This window comes from Ailuropoda melanoleuca, chromosome 7, assembly GCF_002007445.2.
Source record: "Ailuropoda melanoleuca isolate Jingjing chromosome 7, ASM200744v2, whole genome shotgun sequence".
NCBI lineage: Eukaryota > Metazoa > Chordata > Mammalia > Carnivora > Ursidae > Ailuropoda > Ailuropoda melanoleuca.
The window spans coordinates 71,390,017-71,406,474 of record NC_048224.1 but is presented as its reverse complement, the minus strand read 5'-3'; the positions used below and the strand labels follow the sequence as shown (position 1 = coordinate 71,406,474).

Here is a 16,458-nt window from a genome sequence, read left to right as displayed (position 1 = left end):
GGTGCACCAAATTCCCCTTGCCTTTGTCAGCGTATTGCAAGTGTAGCTTCCCTTCTGCTGAGTGTGACTGGGTCCTCAATTCCAGGTCTTCAATGTGTGACCTCCAGAAGTATGCACCTTGTGAAGACCTTGAAACCTGCCAGACGATGATTAGGCGACAAGACAGGCAGAGCCAGTGCTTCCGCCTTATAATAAACTTATTTCTCTCTCAGCCACCACTGATGGCTTTGCTAGGTGGCAACATGAACTCTTTGATGCTACATTCACTGTAAGCCTTTTTCTAGCCTAAAGAAAATTTGATTTTTAAAAATAAACCTCAAATGAGGACGCAAACACTGAAAATGTCGTGGCTTTTTAACATTCAAATACAGCTCCACAAAGAGTCCCCACGATTGACATTTTATCTTATTAAAGTGCCGTTAATTAAGAACTGCAGACACCAGCGACAACGACTAAAGCAAGACTCTGGCAAACTCTTTCCTGACATAAAACGCAACTCTGATTTGCTTGGAAGCTAAATCAAAAGAACACAGGGTACCGGCTCATTCACATCTTGTCCACTAGGGGGCAGTGAATGATCGAGTTTCCAGCGAGGCGGGCTTCAACGCCGGTTGGTTGCTATATATACACCTGAAGTGTTGCAGGCCTTTTACACAAAGTGAGCAGCGCGGCGGCGATGACAGGTGTGGGGAGCAGCCAGTTATTGCTACCAGAACAGTCTGTCAGAAGGATGAAGTGAAACGAAGCATTTGCATTTTTACCAATGAACCCGCATTATAATGAACAGGCGGTGTCGCCCTGATGGGCGCTGGCTTCGTCTTCCCGGCTTCCGCAGGACCGCTGCCGCAGGCACCAGGCTGGACCGCACCCAGGACTGCAGCAAGGAGACAAGCAGAGCCAGGGAGCCAGATTTACAAGGCGCCTGGGGCTGGTGACCACTGGGGCACGACTGACCCGCGGCAGGGGTCGGGGTGGGGATGCTTCCCTCTTGCATCCCCTCCCGGGGCCAAAGTCCATCGGAGACATTCCAGGCCCGGAAGCCGTGCTGCATAAATCCAAGGACACCATTCACCTCGTAGTCTGTGTGAACGGCGCCCCCTACAGTTGGGATGTGAGCGGATCATTCCCCGCTCCCACCACGTGGGGCCTCTGGGCTCCAGGTCTCTGCGCAAGTGTCCATCTGCTCTCTGCCCTGCTCCTCGTTTTTTGGTTTTGGTTTTGGTTTTGGTTTTGGTTTTGTTGGTGTTGTTGTTGTTTTAATCTGCATTAAAAGGCTTTAGGGGAAGTAGAGAGTAAGGCAACACCTGAGCAAAATTAGAAATTGGGACCTGTTGGATTTCAGTGTCTGCAATGGTTCCCTCTTCCTTCTTCCTCTATTCCATTGGAGAGCTAGCGCCCTCCTGGTGGTCCGTCTTTGCTCTGTGCTCGTACTTTCTTCAGGCGGATCCTAGGATACCAGACCATTCAACTTTAGCTGTGTTTGCAGCGCTCTGTCTCCTCTCCCACTGGAATCTGCATTTAAACCTTCTTTGTAAGTGGGAAACAGAGTACCAAGAAGGGAATCCTCCCCTCTGGCCCTGATTTGCAAGAGCCTCTCCTTCCTAATGGGAGACAAACCAGATGTGCCCTTTCCCCCTGTGCTCCGATGTCAATGCTTTCAGACCCATTTCTTCATTCCGGGCCTGTTTCTTCACACATTTGCCTAGAACATCTGTTTTCCTTCGAAGTCAGTCAAGCATAGTGGTTAAATGCACAGACTTGGGTCAAACTGCTTGGGTTCCAATCCCAGTCTGTCACCTCCCAGGAGCATGTACACTCAAAAACTGCATGACTGCCCTGTGCCTCAGTTTCCCCATTCGCACAAATGGCAGTCCTAACATCACTTTGTGGTTTGAACTGAATGGATCCAATGGAAAGCACTAAGCACAACACCAGGCATGGGAACAAGTACTTCATACACGTTACCTCTTAGTAGTTCATTTTATTTGACATTATGTTGTATTTCTTCGTCGTCTCCGTTCTAAGACACAGATGCTCCCACCCTTCTTTTCTCCCCCTTGCTTCTCCCTGAAAGAATGGCAGATGGTCTCCTGGCCCCTGAATAAACGCCTACCGCTCCCTTCCTCCCTCCACACCTACCTGATTATCGCCGTAGAAAATCAGGCACTTGTCAGGATCCTCGTAACTAAAGCAAAGAATGTGAAGAGAAAACATCTTCAGACACCAAGAACGAGCACAGGGATGGGGTGGGGGAGAATCTGACAAATGTCCTTTATGTCATGCCTGTGTTCTATTTGTAGAACCGTCTTGGAAATAGGCACTTGTTTACTTTGCCCAGATCAGGAGTGATTTCAGATTCTCTTCCTTTAATTGTCCACTTCCCCTGTGCAGCTTTGTAATGAAAATAAGAAACTTATTTATAAAGCCAGTGCCAGAGCTGAGAGATAACCGTAAGGAGGTACTCCTCTGTGAAGCTGACACTAAACCATGTTGGCCTGCCTGGAAGGAGGGGCAGGCACATCCCACGTGGCAGGAATCCCTGCTGTAGGGTGGGAGTTGGAGAAAATATGGAGGGACCACTGGCTCCACAGTCCAAGCGTATAAGATAAGAGTGAGGACATTCGTTTTACAGAGCAGCCAGATTTTTATGGGGCAATGCAGCAACTCCCTGCTTTGAGTAAATGGCTGGTTCCAAAGGTTTGGACAACACTGGCTGGTACCAGGACCGGCAAAGGTTGATGGCTGCCCCACGGAGGAAGGCTTGAGCATGGGTGGCGTTGGCAGGAGGGGCAAGGGAGGCAGGGAGGAGGGATGAAGAGGCCGAGCAGGATGAGATGGTGAGGAGAGTGGGCAACAAAGCAGCAAGACCCCGAGTGTACCATCTTTCCCTGTGACCCCTGGAATCTTCAGTTTCGTCTGTGAATATCACAAAATGCTTGGTGCGGTTGGATTTCTTATCAAAACCAGTGACATGGCTATGTGGACGCAGGAGGAGGATGCCCACCAGTATCTGGGAAGCATCAATGTTACAACCACAAGGCTTGTTTGACAGTATGTGGCCACATTAAATCTGGCAAATGACTCAGCCATTTATGTTGGATTTATTTATTCTTTTATTTCCCAAGACAAGAAGGGACCTACTAGAGGGGCGCCTGGGTGGCGCAGTCATTAAGCGTCTGCCTTCGGCTCAGGGCGTGATCCCGGAGTTCTGGGATCGAGCCCCACATCAGGCTACTCCACTGGGAGCCTGTTTCTTCCTCTCCCACTCCCCCTGCTTGTGTTCCCTCTCTTGCTGGCTGTCTCTCTATGTCAAACTAATAAATAAAATCTTAAAAAAAAAAAGAAGAAGGGACCTACTAGAGACATTTCTTCTTTGTGTCAGTACCAGAAATCCGTGTGTCTCTTAAACACCTTAATTTTTCTCTTACAGACACTATGAAGCTGCCAATGGATGTTGTTTCCCTCTTTTTTCGGGCTTCTAGGAAGTCCAGAAAGAAATATGATATTTGTATTTCAGTTTTTAGAAAAAAATTGTTTAAGTTATTGTAGAATATATTTTGCTCATTGGCTTTATCTTTCTATATATGTTTTTTGTCTTCACCCCATTCATATATGTGCACGTGTATTATCTTTTATCCTATTCTATACTCATTGCTGTAAGTGTTCCCAAATCCTGTTTCAGACAATGTGGTTTTTAATAAATAAAAACAGCAATGAATGCATTTTTTGTCTTTCCTGAAGTTTTTATACCTTAATCTGTAGTAAAAGAAATGTTCAAGTTTTGTTGTCAAACTGTTAGTTAATCTTTTCTTGACTTCTATTTCTAGAGTCCTGTTTTTGCAAAAGACTTTTTTTTTAAAGATTTTATATTTTTTTTTTTTNTCTATACTCATTGCTGTAAGTGTTCCCAAATCCTGTTTCAGACAATGTGGTTTTTAATAAATAAAAACAGCAATGAATGCATTTTTTGTCTTTCCTGAAGTTTTTATACCTTAATCTGTAGTAAAAGAAATGTTCAAGTTTTGTTGTCAAACTGTTAGTTAATCTTTTCTTGACTTCTATTTCTAGAGTCCTGTTTTTGCAAAAGACTTTTTTTTTAAAGATTTTATTTTTAAGTAATTTCTATACCCACCCAGGGGCTCAAACTCATGATCCCAGATCAAGACACATATGCTCTTCCTACTGAGTCGGCCAGGCAATAGACTTTTTTTTAACCCTAATTATTGTTAAGATGTTCTCTTATATTTTCTTAGCTCTTTACCTGGAATTTATTTTTATATGTATTGTGATATAAGGACTTAATTTTTACCCTAAATAAATAGCCAACTGTTATCCGATAGACTGTTCTTCCACTAATTTGAAATGCTTGTTTTACCAAATACTATTTTCCACATAAAAGTAGGTCTGTCATCAATCCATTTGTCTCTTCTTTGCACCAGTATCTTATCTCTTTCATTTACTATAACTTAATAGCATACTTTGATATCTGGTAGCTTAAGTCATTATCCCTTTTCAACATTTCTTGGCCATTTTCACATATTTATTCTTCCAGATGAACTTTAGAATCAACCTGTTGAGCTCCAAAACAATCTCATAGAGATTTTGATTGGTATTCCTTTGAATTTGACATTTAATTTGGGGCGAGGTGACATCTTCACAAATTTTCTCATGCAGGAACGTAGTCGCTTCGCATTTATTTGGGCTTTCTTTCATGTTTTTAGAAAGGTTATCAATCTTAACATTTCTTGTTAAGGCTACTTCTGGGAATATTAAAATATGTACCAGTCAATTTCTTCCTCAGAGAAGAAATGAGAAAGATAGGAAAGAGTCAAGTTCCCATGGCCAAGGTATTCTTATTATGTAGCTATATTCACCTGCAAAGACACGACATACCGTTCCCAGCAAAGACCAGTTCAGCCCACATATGATATTGGAAATACTGGCTAAGAACAGTTGGCCAGTAAATTACAAAAAGAAAAAAAGTCATACAGGTCCCTCAAGAAGATGAAGATCTGAAGCTGTCTGCTAAGCTATCTAAAACACCTGTTTGGGGGCACCTGGGTGGCACAGTCGGTTAAGCATCTGACTCTTGGTTTCAGCTTAGGTCATGATCTCAGGGTTGTGAGATCGAGCCCCATGTCAGGCTCCGCATTCAGTGCAGAGTCGACTGGAGACCTCTCTCCCTCTTCCTCTGTCCCTCCCCCTGCTCTCTCTCACTCTCTCTAAAAAAAACAAAGAAATCTAAAAAAAAAAAAAAAAAAGACCTGTTTGGAACAAAAACCATTTCTTTCTCCCTCATACTTATATAAAAGATTTAAAATAGAGAATTTAGTTCCTTGCACATTATCATTCTCCCCAACAGTACTCTTTTCATAATTCTTGGGATTTAATATCAATCATAAATAATCCATCCAGTCTATACCGGTTTCTCATTTTCTCACAATGGGTCGCTCACTGCGGTCGCTCACTGCCACGGTCACACCCTTGATTTTGTCATTAGTATTAACTGCAACCTTCAGTGGAGAATCTCAATTTCAAACATTCTACCTCCAGTCTTTCACAATGTACTACAGATTTAACTCCAGGACTTTCCATCCGTTGATCCAAACACATTTTCACTGTCCACGACCCTTTCGTGCCTTGCTTTCCTTCCTCTGTGGCTTAGATTCCATGGTCAGTTACAACCACTTCCTCATGTGTGCCCTCAACTTTCTCTTTTGTTGTTGTTCTTTCTTGGCACAAGCACATCCCTGATTCATTTTGACTTTCCACCCACCCCATGCATGAAAATGTGGCTGCAGACAAACCGCACAACTGTGCTGAGTGGTCTGACTTCAACTTCATGACCACAAACCACAAATAGTTCTTACTGCTTCCTGGCAGCCATCCCTCATCTCCCACTCTCCAAGACCATTTCCACTTCCTCCTTTGTCTGAAAATCTCCAACAGCTCCCAATTCCCATTCTCGGATCAAGATCTTGCTTTCTAAGTCACCGAGAAAATGGAAACTCTCTACAGAGGCCCTCCACCAGATCCCATCAGATCCCCTGCTTTATCAATGTTCTGGATCATTCCCATCATACTCTTATTTCCCTCAACGGGGAAAATTTTTTTAAATTGTCTTGCTGGCTTTGCCCCTCTAATTATCACCCCATTTTCTCCTTCCCTTTACAGAAGAGTTGCTTGAGACAGGTTTATGCTGCTGCCCCCATTTCCCCTCCTGTTCCCACGTGAAGGCATTCCCATCAGGCTTTCGCCCCACCTCACACAAAACTGCAGTGACCTCTAGTGGAAATTCTGTGTCCTCGTCTTTCCAGCAGCTGCGCTTGACACTGGTCGCCCGAGGTTTGAGAACCCTGGACCCAAGCCTCACTACCTACTTGTGTGCCATCAGCGAGCACGCCCATCAGCCTCAGGGCTTTACCTCCATCTCTTTATGCTAAAGACCTGAGTCCACACAACATGCACACACATGACCACCCTGAATTTCTGAGGCCCTTACCTGGTCTGTTTTCTTCATAGCGCTTACCACTTTCCAGTGTCCTACGTAATCATATATTGCCTGTTTATTGTTTAAAAGCCAGGCTCTGCTAGAGCAAGGGTTCTTGCCTGTTTTATTCGTTAACATATCCCAACTGCCCAGAACAGTGTTGGGCCCATAATGAACGACACTGATCTTTGTTGTTGATGCATTTATACACTTCCAGGCTGGCCGCACAAACTCCTTGCCTGAACCAGGCATGTCTCACCACGCAACCTTGCCTGGAAACTTTGTGACTCATTGCTGTGCTCCCTTCAAGTCCTTGCCCCACTGGCACCTGGTAAGCTTTGCCCTGCCGCTGCCCCATGCTTTAGTCCCTCCTCTGCTACAGTTGCTCTCCTTAGTTCTTATTCCCTAACATACTACCCACCGGTTTTGCATATTGCCTGTCTCTTCCACTAGGATGGAAGCTCCCTGAAAGAGTAGCTTCTACCTGCCTCTTTTGCTGTCCTGGCACCCGAAACACTACCTTGCATTGATCTGTGAAAGTACCTACATAGAAATCATCCTTTATAGAGTTCTCTGTGATCCACATGCACACTCATCACTGTGTGTGACTGGAGGACAGTCCACACTAGCTGGATGCACTGTGTGTAGCCTGCACATTTCATCCACATTCGTCAGGGTGGCCCTCATCCACCCTGGGCTGCCTGGCCTCCAAGCCCCATGCCGTGACCAGCCCCAGCCAATACCACAGCCTGCCCTGGAGGTCACAGGGCTTCCCTTCTCAGTCCCAGTGCTCCCACTACGTGTGGCCTCTATGATTTCTGAGCCTCAGCCGAACTCAGGGACCACATTGTCCACTCTGGGCTTTATCTTCCAGTTGAATGAATGTTGGTGTTGAGGACAGTGTCTGTCATAGTCTAGGTACTCCGCCACACCCATTCATTCCTTCATTCTTCAAATATAAATATATATTAAATACATAGCACATGCCCAGCCCTGTTCTAGGCTAATGGGATGTAATAGATAAAGTTCTTGCTGTCATGGTGCTTATATTCTAATCAGGAGGCAGATAATAAATAAAAAACCAAATAAATACATCGTCTGTCAGGTGATGACAATGCTGTGAAGATAAATAAAGCAGGCTAAAGGCAATAAGGAATTCTGGGTCTGGGGGTGAGGTGGTGTGGAGAGTGTGCTTTCACATAGGGTGGTCAGAGAGGCCTCTCTGAGGGGGTGACATTGGATTGAGCCACATGGATTTCAGGAGCTAATGGGGAAGGCCCTGAGGCACAAGTGTGCTTGGGCTCGTCAAAGAACAACCGGGAGTCCAGTAGTCTGGAGCAGGTTGATCAAGCAGGAGGGTCAGAGTAGGGATGGAATGGTGTGGAGAAAGCAGAAAGGGAGGAGGATTTCTCCCACAATCAAAAGAGAGCCTCCATAGGCTGGGAAAAGAGTAGGAAAAGGAGAAGAACCACGAGGTAAGGGAAGAAGAGAGGGTTGAGGGTCCCATAGCGGGTACCCAGGCCCCACTTCCCAGAAGGGCTGCCAGAAGGAGCAGTGGATCCCCGTGAGAGAAGTGGCCCTGTGCAGCCAGCCTCCTGCAGGGCCTTGTATCCAAGACAACCAACCACAGGGCCTGAGGGGCCTTGACGTGCTTCCCACCAATGGGCCCCCCACCTGTGCCATGATGTTGGTGGGGGAACCCCTCAAGTGACTGATATTATGGTGGGTGATAAGAACTCAAAATAGAACTGAACTCAAATTTTGGAAAAGAAAATAAGTGATGTTTCTTGCACACCCGAAGCTAGGGACTGAAATTCAAACTTGCTACATTATTCCAAGTACATTAAAATAAGGAGAAACATACTGTGGGTGCATCCCCGGCTTATCTTTCACAATCTTTGCTCCTGGATACAGGCCTATTTTTCTTACAACAAGACTGTTGAAAAAAATGGGAAGAGTTGCCTCAAGTGGAGATCTCTGCTCTGCTGTTGCTCACCCTGAAAGGAGCCTCTGAGCCTGCCTCGCGGCATGAAATCGCTGACTTCTCTAAGAGAGATAGACTCCGGCAGTATTTCTGCCAAAAAAAATCCCAGAAACACATCCATCCTGAGTATCAGAGCCCAGAAATTATTCATATCACTCTGCGGCTCTGGCAAGAGACCAGATTCCTGGAATTCAAGGCATCTGAAGCATTTCATTGTTGCAGTAACAGCAACAGACACGGGGCGATAACCATCTAGAAAGATGGAGTTTTCCTGAGAGGGTATCTTTGATTTCTTTTTAAGAAGCAAAGAGGTCCACTGTAAGATTGATAATTTCCTTCCTTCTTCAGAAATGTCTCTGGCTAATCGGTGGGTGTGCCTGAGTCTCCATAAAAGAAGCAAAGGCTCTCATCTCCTTTGGGAGTAGAGGGGACAGAAAGGAGTTTTATCCAACCAGCTGCAGCTGAGAGATTCATGAGAGCATTTTGTCACATCTAATAACCTGCAGCTTTCATATGGTGCTTAGGACAGGGCCCCAGACCCAGGACAAGCTCAGCATATGCCCCTGGAAAGAATAGGGAAGCCAGGAAATTGGAAGTACGCCGCAGTGTTGGGATTGGCTCCAGATTTCTTTTCTTTGAACTTTTCTAAATTGCAAAGTATTATGATAAGTGAGTCGATTTCTGACAAGTCTTGGTATTCTAAATCCTAATGATCTTACCATCGCCTTATATTTTTCTGTCTGGAGTGCAGTCGGATAAAGCATAGAACAAATCTGGTTTTCCCCTTTAAAATGGAGAGAATCATTGACTCCCGGTTATGAAAGGTGATCCAGGAGACTGATACCGATGACAACTATCCATGAGGGGCCAACCAGTGTCCTCCTTTAGGTGGCAAAATGTGTCTCTAATTATGATGTTAGATTCTTCTTCTCTAGACATCAGCCTTCCAGAAATACAGTGAATGGATGAGCAGTGCTCCCAATTCATAACTCAGCTAAGAGAAGAATGCAGGTCGTTTTTATTAGCACATGCTTGACCTGAAGCAAATTGATTATATTAAGGCACTGAAGGGTAGCTGGGGTTCTGTCACTTCTGTGAGAAGGTTCACCTGGGGCATCATGGAAATTGGTGTTATGGGATGAACTATGTCTTGAAAGTGCCAGACAGTCTTAATGTCATCTTGGAAGAAAACCAGAAAACAATAGTGATATTCATCACTTTTATGCCTTGAGGAAGCTGTAGGGAGTTCAGATCATATGGCAAACATCAGTGTCCCAAAAGGTCTTGACCTATAGCATAGGAGCAGATCACTGAGGTTTATTCAAGATTGAGCAGAGCATAATCCAACCTGCCCAGAGTGTGTGGGCCAAGTTGCAAAGAGGAGAGACTGCAGGCCATGGGCCAATTAACTAGCACACATAAGAAACTGGGAGGACTCACACTGCCAGTGATCACAAGTGGGCACAGAATCACAAAATGGACAAGATTTCACCAGTGATTGCAAGTGGAAGGTGAGGAGGAGAAGAAGTTGACCACAGGGAATTCCAAGGTTTTCAGTTTGAATGATGAAATAGAGCCAGAAATCAAGACAGGACACACAGGAAGCACTGCAGAACTTGAAGGGAGTGCATTTGTCTTTTGACACTTCAAGTTTGAAAGGCCTACAGGTTACCCACATGGAAATGAATCTAGCATTTCAAGAGCAGGTGTCAAGAAGTAGATTCTAAATAATGGCCAAACCCAGTAAAGGAAAGACAATACTCAAATAGGGAATGTGGTACAAGGAGAAGGCCAAGGATAGCACCTGAGGGGCTCTCAGCATGTGAGTGGGGTGAGGATGAAGAAGGGAGAAGGAGGAGCAGTTAGAGGAGGTGAACCAGAGACAGGGCACTATTGCAGAGGTCAAGGAGAGAGGAATGGTCTATGTCACAGAGTGTGATATAATGAAGACTCAAAAGAGGGAAAAGATTCACCTCTTGGAGGTCATTGAATTAGGACCAGTGAGAAATAGTGAGGTTGTAAAGCCTGAAAGTGGTGGTGTCATGGGCACATAGCAGAGGACCAGTGACAGGCTGCTGTGAGTCCCTGAAAGTGCAGGTATGTCCCACTTCAGGCCTTTGCTCTGGCTGTTCCATTGTCTGGACTGCTGTCTTCCAGGTATCCCCTTGGCTTCCTTACTCACTCCCTTGCTTCCTCTGGGTCTTTATTTGAATGTCACCTTCTCACTGAAGCTGACCCTGATCACCTTATTTAATACTGCAGCTGACAGCCCCCGCCCCCCAATTCCCATCAATATATTCACATACATCCTTGGCATTACCTTTTCTTTTGTCCAAACACTCATCACCTTCTAACAATACTATATCATTTGTATATTTATAATATTTATTATTTATTGTCAATTCACCCCCCACTTGAATGGATGCATCTTTTTTTTTTAAAGATTTTATTTATTTATTCACTCGACAGAGATAGAGACAGCCAGCGAGAGAGGGAACACAAGCAGGGGGAGTGGGAGAGGAAGAAGCAGGCTCATAGCAGAGGAGCCTGATGTGGGGCTCGATCCTGGAACGCCGGGATCATGCCCTGAGCCAAAGGCAGACGCTTAGCCGCTGTGCCACCCAGGCGCCCCTGAATGGATACATCTTAAGGGCAGAAAATCTTATTTTGTACACTGAAGAGTCTCTGTATCCAGAATAGTGTCTGGCCCACAGCAGTCCTTCTACAGTATTTGTTGAGTGGCAGTCCTTCTATAGTATTTGTTGAGTGAATGAATACAGTGGACTGTAAAAGAAAGACAGAGGATGATAATGCCTAGAATAGATATATAAATAAAGTACTATGGAAACCCAGAAGAAGAAATTAATTCTGTTTCAGAGAATTGATAAAGGCTTTGGGAAGAGTGATATTGGGGATTGGCCGGATATCAGCAGTCATAAGTGGATGCTGAATGGGTGTGTAGGTGAAGAAAACTGTGATGGGGCTCCTAGGTGGGAAATAACTCACACATGCAGGGAAAAGCAAGCCACCCAGTTGGCTAGAACATGATTCCAAGAGAAGGGCTATGGGAAGGTTGGGTATGGGTAGTCAAAGGATCTCCAAAGTCATGTGTTCTGGTGTCTATATGTACATACCAGATTTCAAGGTAGAGACATTGAGTAGGTAGTTGGATGTAAGACTCTGGAGTTTGAATGAAGATGTGTTCCAAAGATACAAATTTGAGCCATTGACATATTGGTGGTATTTAAAGTCAAGAAACTGAAGATCACCAAAGGGAATGAGTATAGATAGAGAAAAGGACCAAGGATGGAAGTTGGGGATGCTCCAAGTATAAGAGGTGAGCGAAAAGGGTAAGAAACAGCAAAAGAGACTGAAAAGAATTACCAGTGAAACAGAAAGAAAATCAAAAGTATGGTGTCCAGGAAGGTAAGTAAAGAAAGTAATCAACGATCAGCTAGGTCAAATATAGCTGATGGGTCATGTCAGATGCGCTCAAAAAGATGAGTTGAGCTGACTAAAGGATGTTCCATGTGGGTTTTGTTGGTAACCTTGGTAGCTCGGTGGAAGGGGGAGGGAGAGAAAAGCCTGGTCAGAGTAGGTTGCTTCTTTTAAGAAGTTCTGCTGCAGAACAATGGGACATGAGCTGGCAGCACCAGTGGGATATAGAGCAGGATGTTGTTGGCTTACAATGGAAGAAGTAGCATTTTTATTACTTAATGGGAAGGATCCAGTGGAGAATGAAAAGTTGATGGAAAAAAGAGGGAGATTTGTAGAAAGGATCTCTTGAAAAAGAGGATAGACTCTGTTACCTAAATAGAGAGATTTGCTTTTGATGGAGCATGGAAAGTTTATTTGGTATAGCAAGTGAGAAGGCAGAGTATGCGGTACAGATACTGGTAGGGGATATGAAGGGATGGAAGCTGGTAAGTTCTTTCCTAGTAGCTTCAGTTATCACAGTAAGATAAGAAACAAGGTCATTAGTTGAAGTGAAGATAAGGGAGGGTCTGATGGGGTTTTGAGGAGAGAGGAGAAAGAATGAAATTACAGATTTGGAACAAGGTTAAAGTGAGTACACTTGGAATGTGTAGATGACTGCCTGGGATCTCAAGTGATCTCTTGAACTTCACGGTCATGAATTTAAAGTGAGCTCTATTGGTGTAACTCTGTGTTTTTCTTCACTATACTCATATGTATCTCCTTCACTTCCTTTAATCTTCATTCCTTACTCATCATTTGACTTCTGTAAGGACTGGTGCATACAACAAGCTAAATCAATGTTTGCTATTTGCAACTGAGATCTTCAATACTTAAGGAAAGTACTTAGAGGAAATTCTGACAGGCAAAGGCAGGAGATCTAAGATTCCCAAGTAGGCTGAGCGGTAAAGCAGGGGGTACTTTTGAGATCCTCTCCTCTGACCCTCTCCTTTATCCTGGTTCTTCTCTATTATTGTTATAGATATAGTGTTGGAGAGCAGATGAGAAGGAGAGAATGGAAGGGATCTTAATGATCATTTTCCCTAAACTAAGCAAAACCGAATGACTGCGTTAGTCCCTGAGTGGTGAAAGCCTCCATCAACTACCCAGACTTAGAGTGACCTCTGCTCAGGTGCTCTCAGGCCTGCACCTACAACCAGTAACAAGCCCAGTTTACACGGCCTTCTGAAAAACTTGAGTCATTTTCTTCTCCACCCCATCTGTATTTCAGCTTCTGTTGGTTACCTTCAGCATTTGTCATATGGATAATAATAATAATAATAATAATAATAGCTACTATTTATTGAGTACCTATTATATGTCAGTCACTAGTTCAAGGGCTTTGTACTTATTCATTCATTTAATCCTCAAAATAAACCCATTTTACAGATGACGAGCTTGAGGCATCTGAATTTCTGCAATATTCTACCAGCCTCTCTGAACCCAGTCTAAATCATCCCTCATTTCTCTATGAGTCTCCTTAGATATCAATTTAAAATATGCACTGGGGGTGCCTGGGTGGTTTAGTTGGTTAAGAGTCTAACTCTTGATTTCAGCTCAGGTCATGATCTCAGGTGTGAGATCGAGCACCATGTTGAGATCTAAGCTCAGTACAGAGTCTGCTTGTCCTTCTCCCTCTGTTCCTCCCCCAACTTGCTCACTCTCTATCCCTCAAATAAATAAAATCTTTAAAAATAAAATTAAATATGCATTGAAGGGATGTCAGCAAAATGGTGGAGTAGGAAGCCCTGGGCCCTCCTTCCCCCACAAACACACTAGTTCAGCAACAATCCACAGACAAATTTCCTTTGTAAGAAATCCAGAAAGTAACTGAAAGCCTCCAGCACCGTGGAAGAGTATGAAACCAGCCTTCCTGAAGCCCCAGGGAGGTTTAAGACATCTTCTCACAAGAATCCCTGACTGTGGCACAGTGCCATATGATCAGGAAGAGTCCCCCATGCTCCCAGCTTCATCCNCAGGGAGGTTTAAGACATCTTCTCACAAGAATCCCTGACTGTGGCACAGTGCCATATGATCAGGAAGAGTCCTCCATGCTCCCAGCTTCATCCAGGGGAGGGAAGGGTTGGTTTGTGTGTCCAGTATCCCAACTTTTCAGCTCTCAGCTTCCCCCTAGGGAGTCAGAATCTCTGGCTGAGCTGATTAATGGGGATCTTCTCCTATGAAGACAGTCTATCAAGTCTGGGAAAGATGCCCGCTTTGTCTAATGAGCAGACACCAACACAAAGAGCCAAGCAGAATAAAGATTCAGCAAAGATATTCTCAACAAAGGAACAAGATAAATCCCCAGAAACCAACCCTAATAAAGTGGAATTATATGATTTACCTGGCAGAGAATTCAAAATAGCTATCATAAAGATGCTCACAAGTCAAGAGACCAATGTGAGAATCTCAACAAAAGGAAAATATTTAAAAGTACCAAACAGAAGTCATGGAGTCAAAGAGAATAAAACTACACTGAAAAATTTACTAGAGGTATTCAAAAACAGACTAGCTCAAGTAGAAGAAAAGATCGGCAAACTCAAAGATAGGTCATTGGAAATAATCCAGTCAGAGGAGCAAAAATAAAAAAGAATGAAGAAAGTTTAAGGGACTTATGAGATACCATCAAGTGGGCCAATACACAAATTATGGGAGTTCCAGAAAGAGAAGAGAGAGAGAAAGAAAGGAAAAAAAGAAAGCTTATTTAAAGAAACAATGGCTAAAAACTTCTCAAATCTAGAGAAGGGAATGAACAGCCAGATCCAGGAAATGGAAATTAGGTGATAAAGGTAAATATGTAGACAAATGTAGAATACTGAGTTGCTGTAATAGTGGTGGGTAAATTACTTTTAATTCTAATATAAAAGTGAAAGACAGGGGTACCTGAGTGGCTCAGTCAGTTAAGCATCTGGCTTTGGCTCAGGTCGTGATCCCAGGGGCCTAGGATTGAGCCTGAAGTCGGGCTCTCTGCTCAGTGGGGAGCCTGCTTCTCCCTCTGCCTGCTCCCCCTGTTTGTGCTCTCTCTCTGTGACAAATAAATAAATAAAATATGTAAAAAATTAAAAGACAAAAGTATTAAAATAATAACTAAAATGTATTAAGTAAAACAAAAAATTGTGACAATAACAAAGTGTGTACGTAGGGCTATGTTAAAGTGTAGAGATTTTGTATGTGATTGAAGTTGTTATGTGCTAAAAAGGAATTGTTATCATTATAAGGTATTTTATGTAAGCCCTGAAGTGACCACACACAAAAATTAGAATAGAACATGTGACAAGATGTACAATTAGTATGGAGACTGAACCAGTAATCAAAAACCTTCTACAAAGAAAAGCCCAGGACCAGATGACTTCACTGGTGAAGTCATCCAAACTTATAAAAAATAAAAATTTTTAATACTGATCCTTCTCAAACATTTCCAAAAAAAGGAAGGGAGGGGAAAGCACACTTCCAAACTCACGAGGCCAGCATTACCCAGATATCACAGCCAGCCACATACCAGGAGAAAAGAAAACTACAGGGCAATATCCCTGTGGCTGCAGAAGAGGCATTTGACAAAATTCAACACCCTTTCACGCTAAAATCTCTGAACAAACTAGGAATGGAAAGAAAGTACCTCAATATAATAAAGACTATATATGAAAAACCTGCTGCTAACATCACACTCACTAGTGAAAAAGGAGAATAAAGAAGAAAGATTGCTTTGCCACTTCTATGCCACACAGTATTGGAAGTCCTAGCCAGAGCAGTTAGGCAAGAAAAAGAAATAAAAGACATCTGAGTCAGAGAAGAAGAATTAAAATTGTTCCTGTTTGCAAACATAATGATCTTACGTATAGTAAGCCCTACACATTCCATTAAAAAAAAAACTATTAGAAATAATAAAGTCAGTAAAGTTGCAGGATACAAAATCAACATGCAAAAATCAGTTGTATTTCTATACACTAAAATGAACTATCTGAAAAGGAATTTAGGAAAACAATGCAATATAAAATAGACCAAAAAGAATATAATACTTAGGAATAAGATTAACTAAGGAGATGAATTGGAAGCTATAATACATTGATGAAAGGAATTAAACAAGACACAAACAAATGGAAAGATATGTGTTCATGGATAAGAAGACTTAATACCCAAAGCCATCTACAGATTCAATGCCAACCTTATCAAAATCCCAATGTCATTTTTTAACAAAAATAGAAAAAACAATTTAAAAATACATATGGAGCCATGAATTACCAAATAAATCTTGATCAAGAAGAACAAAGCTGGAGACATCATATGTCTTAATTTTAAACTATATTACAAAGCTATAATAATTGAAACATTATGGTACTGGCATGAAGACAGATGTATAGATCAATGGAAAAGAATAGAGAGCCCGGAAATGAATCCACACATATATGGTCAACTGATCTTCAAAAAGGGTGCCAAGAATATACAATAGGGAAAGCGTAGTCTCTTCATCCCAACCATCCCAGGTTTCCCAACACCTGGATATCCACATGCA

The 16,458-nt window shown here is 43.1% G+C and overlaps 1 protein-coding gene across 1 annotated transcript in view; it reads right to left on the bottom strand.

Annotated features, from left to right (window-relative positions):
• LOC105235614 (WD repeat-containing protein on Y chromosome) overlaps positions 1 to 16,458 on the bottom strand; it is a 124,745-nt gene that overhangs the window by 72,435 nt on the left and 35,852 nt on the right. Inside the window, exon 9 of the mRNA XM_011219137.3 lies at positions 2,140 to 2,185. Within this exon, the coding sequence (XP_011217439.3) occupies positions 2,140 to 2,185 (46 nt within the window). The remainder of the gene's footprint in view (positions 1 to 2,139; positions 2,186 to 16,458) is intronic.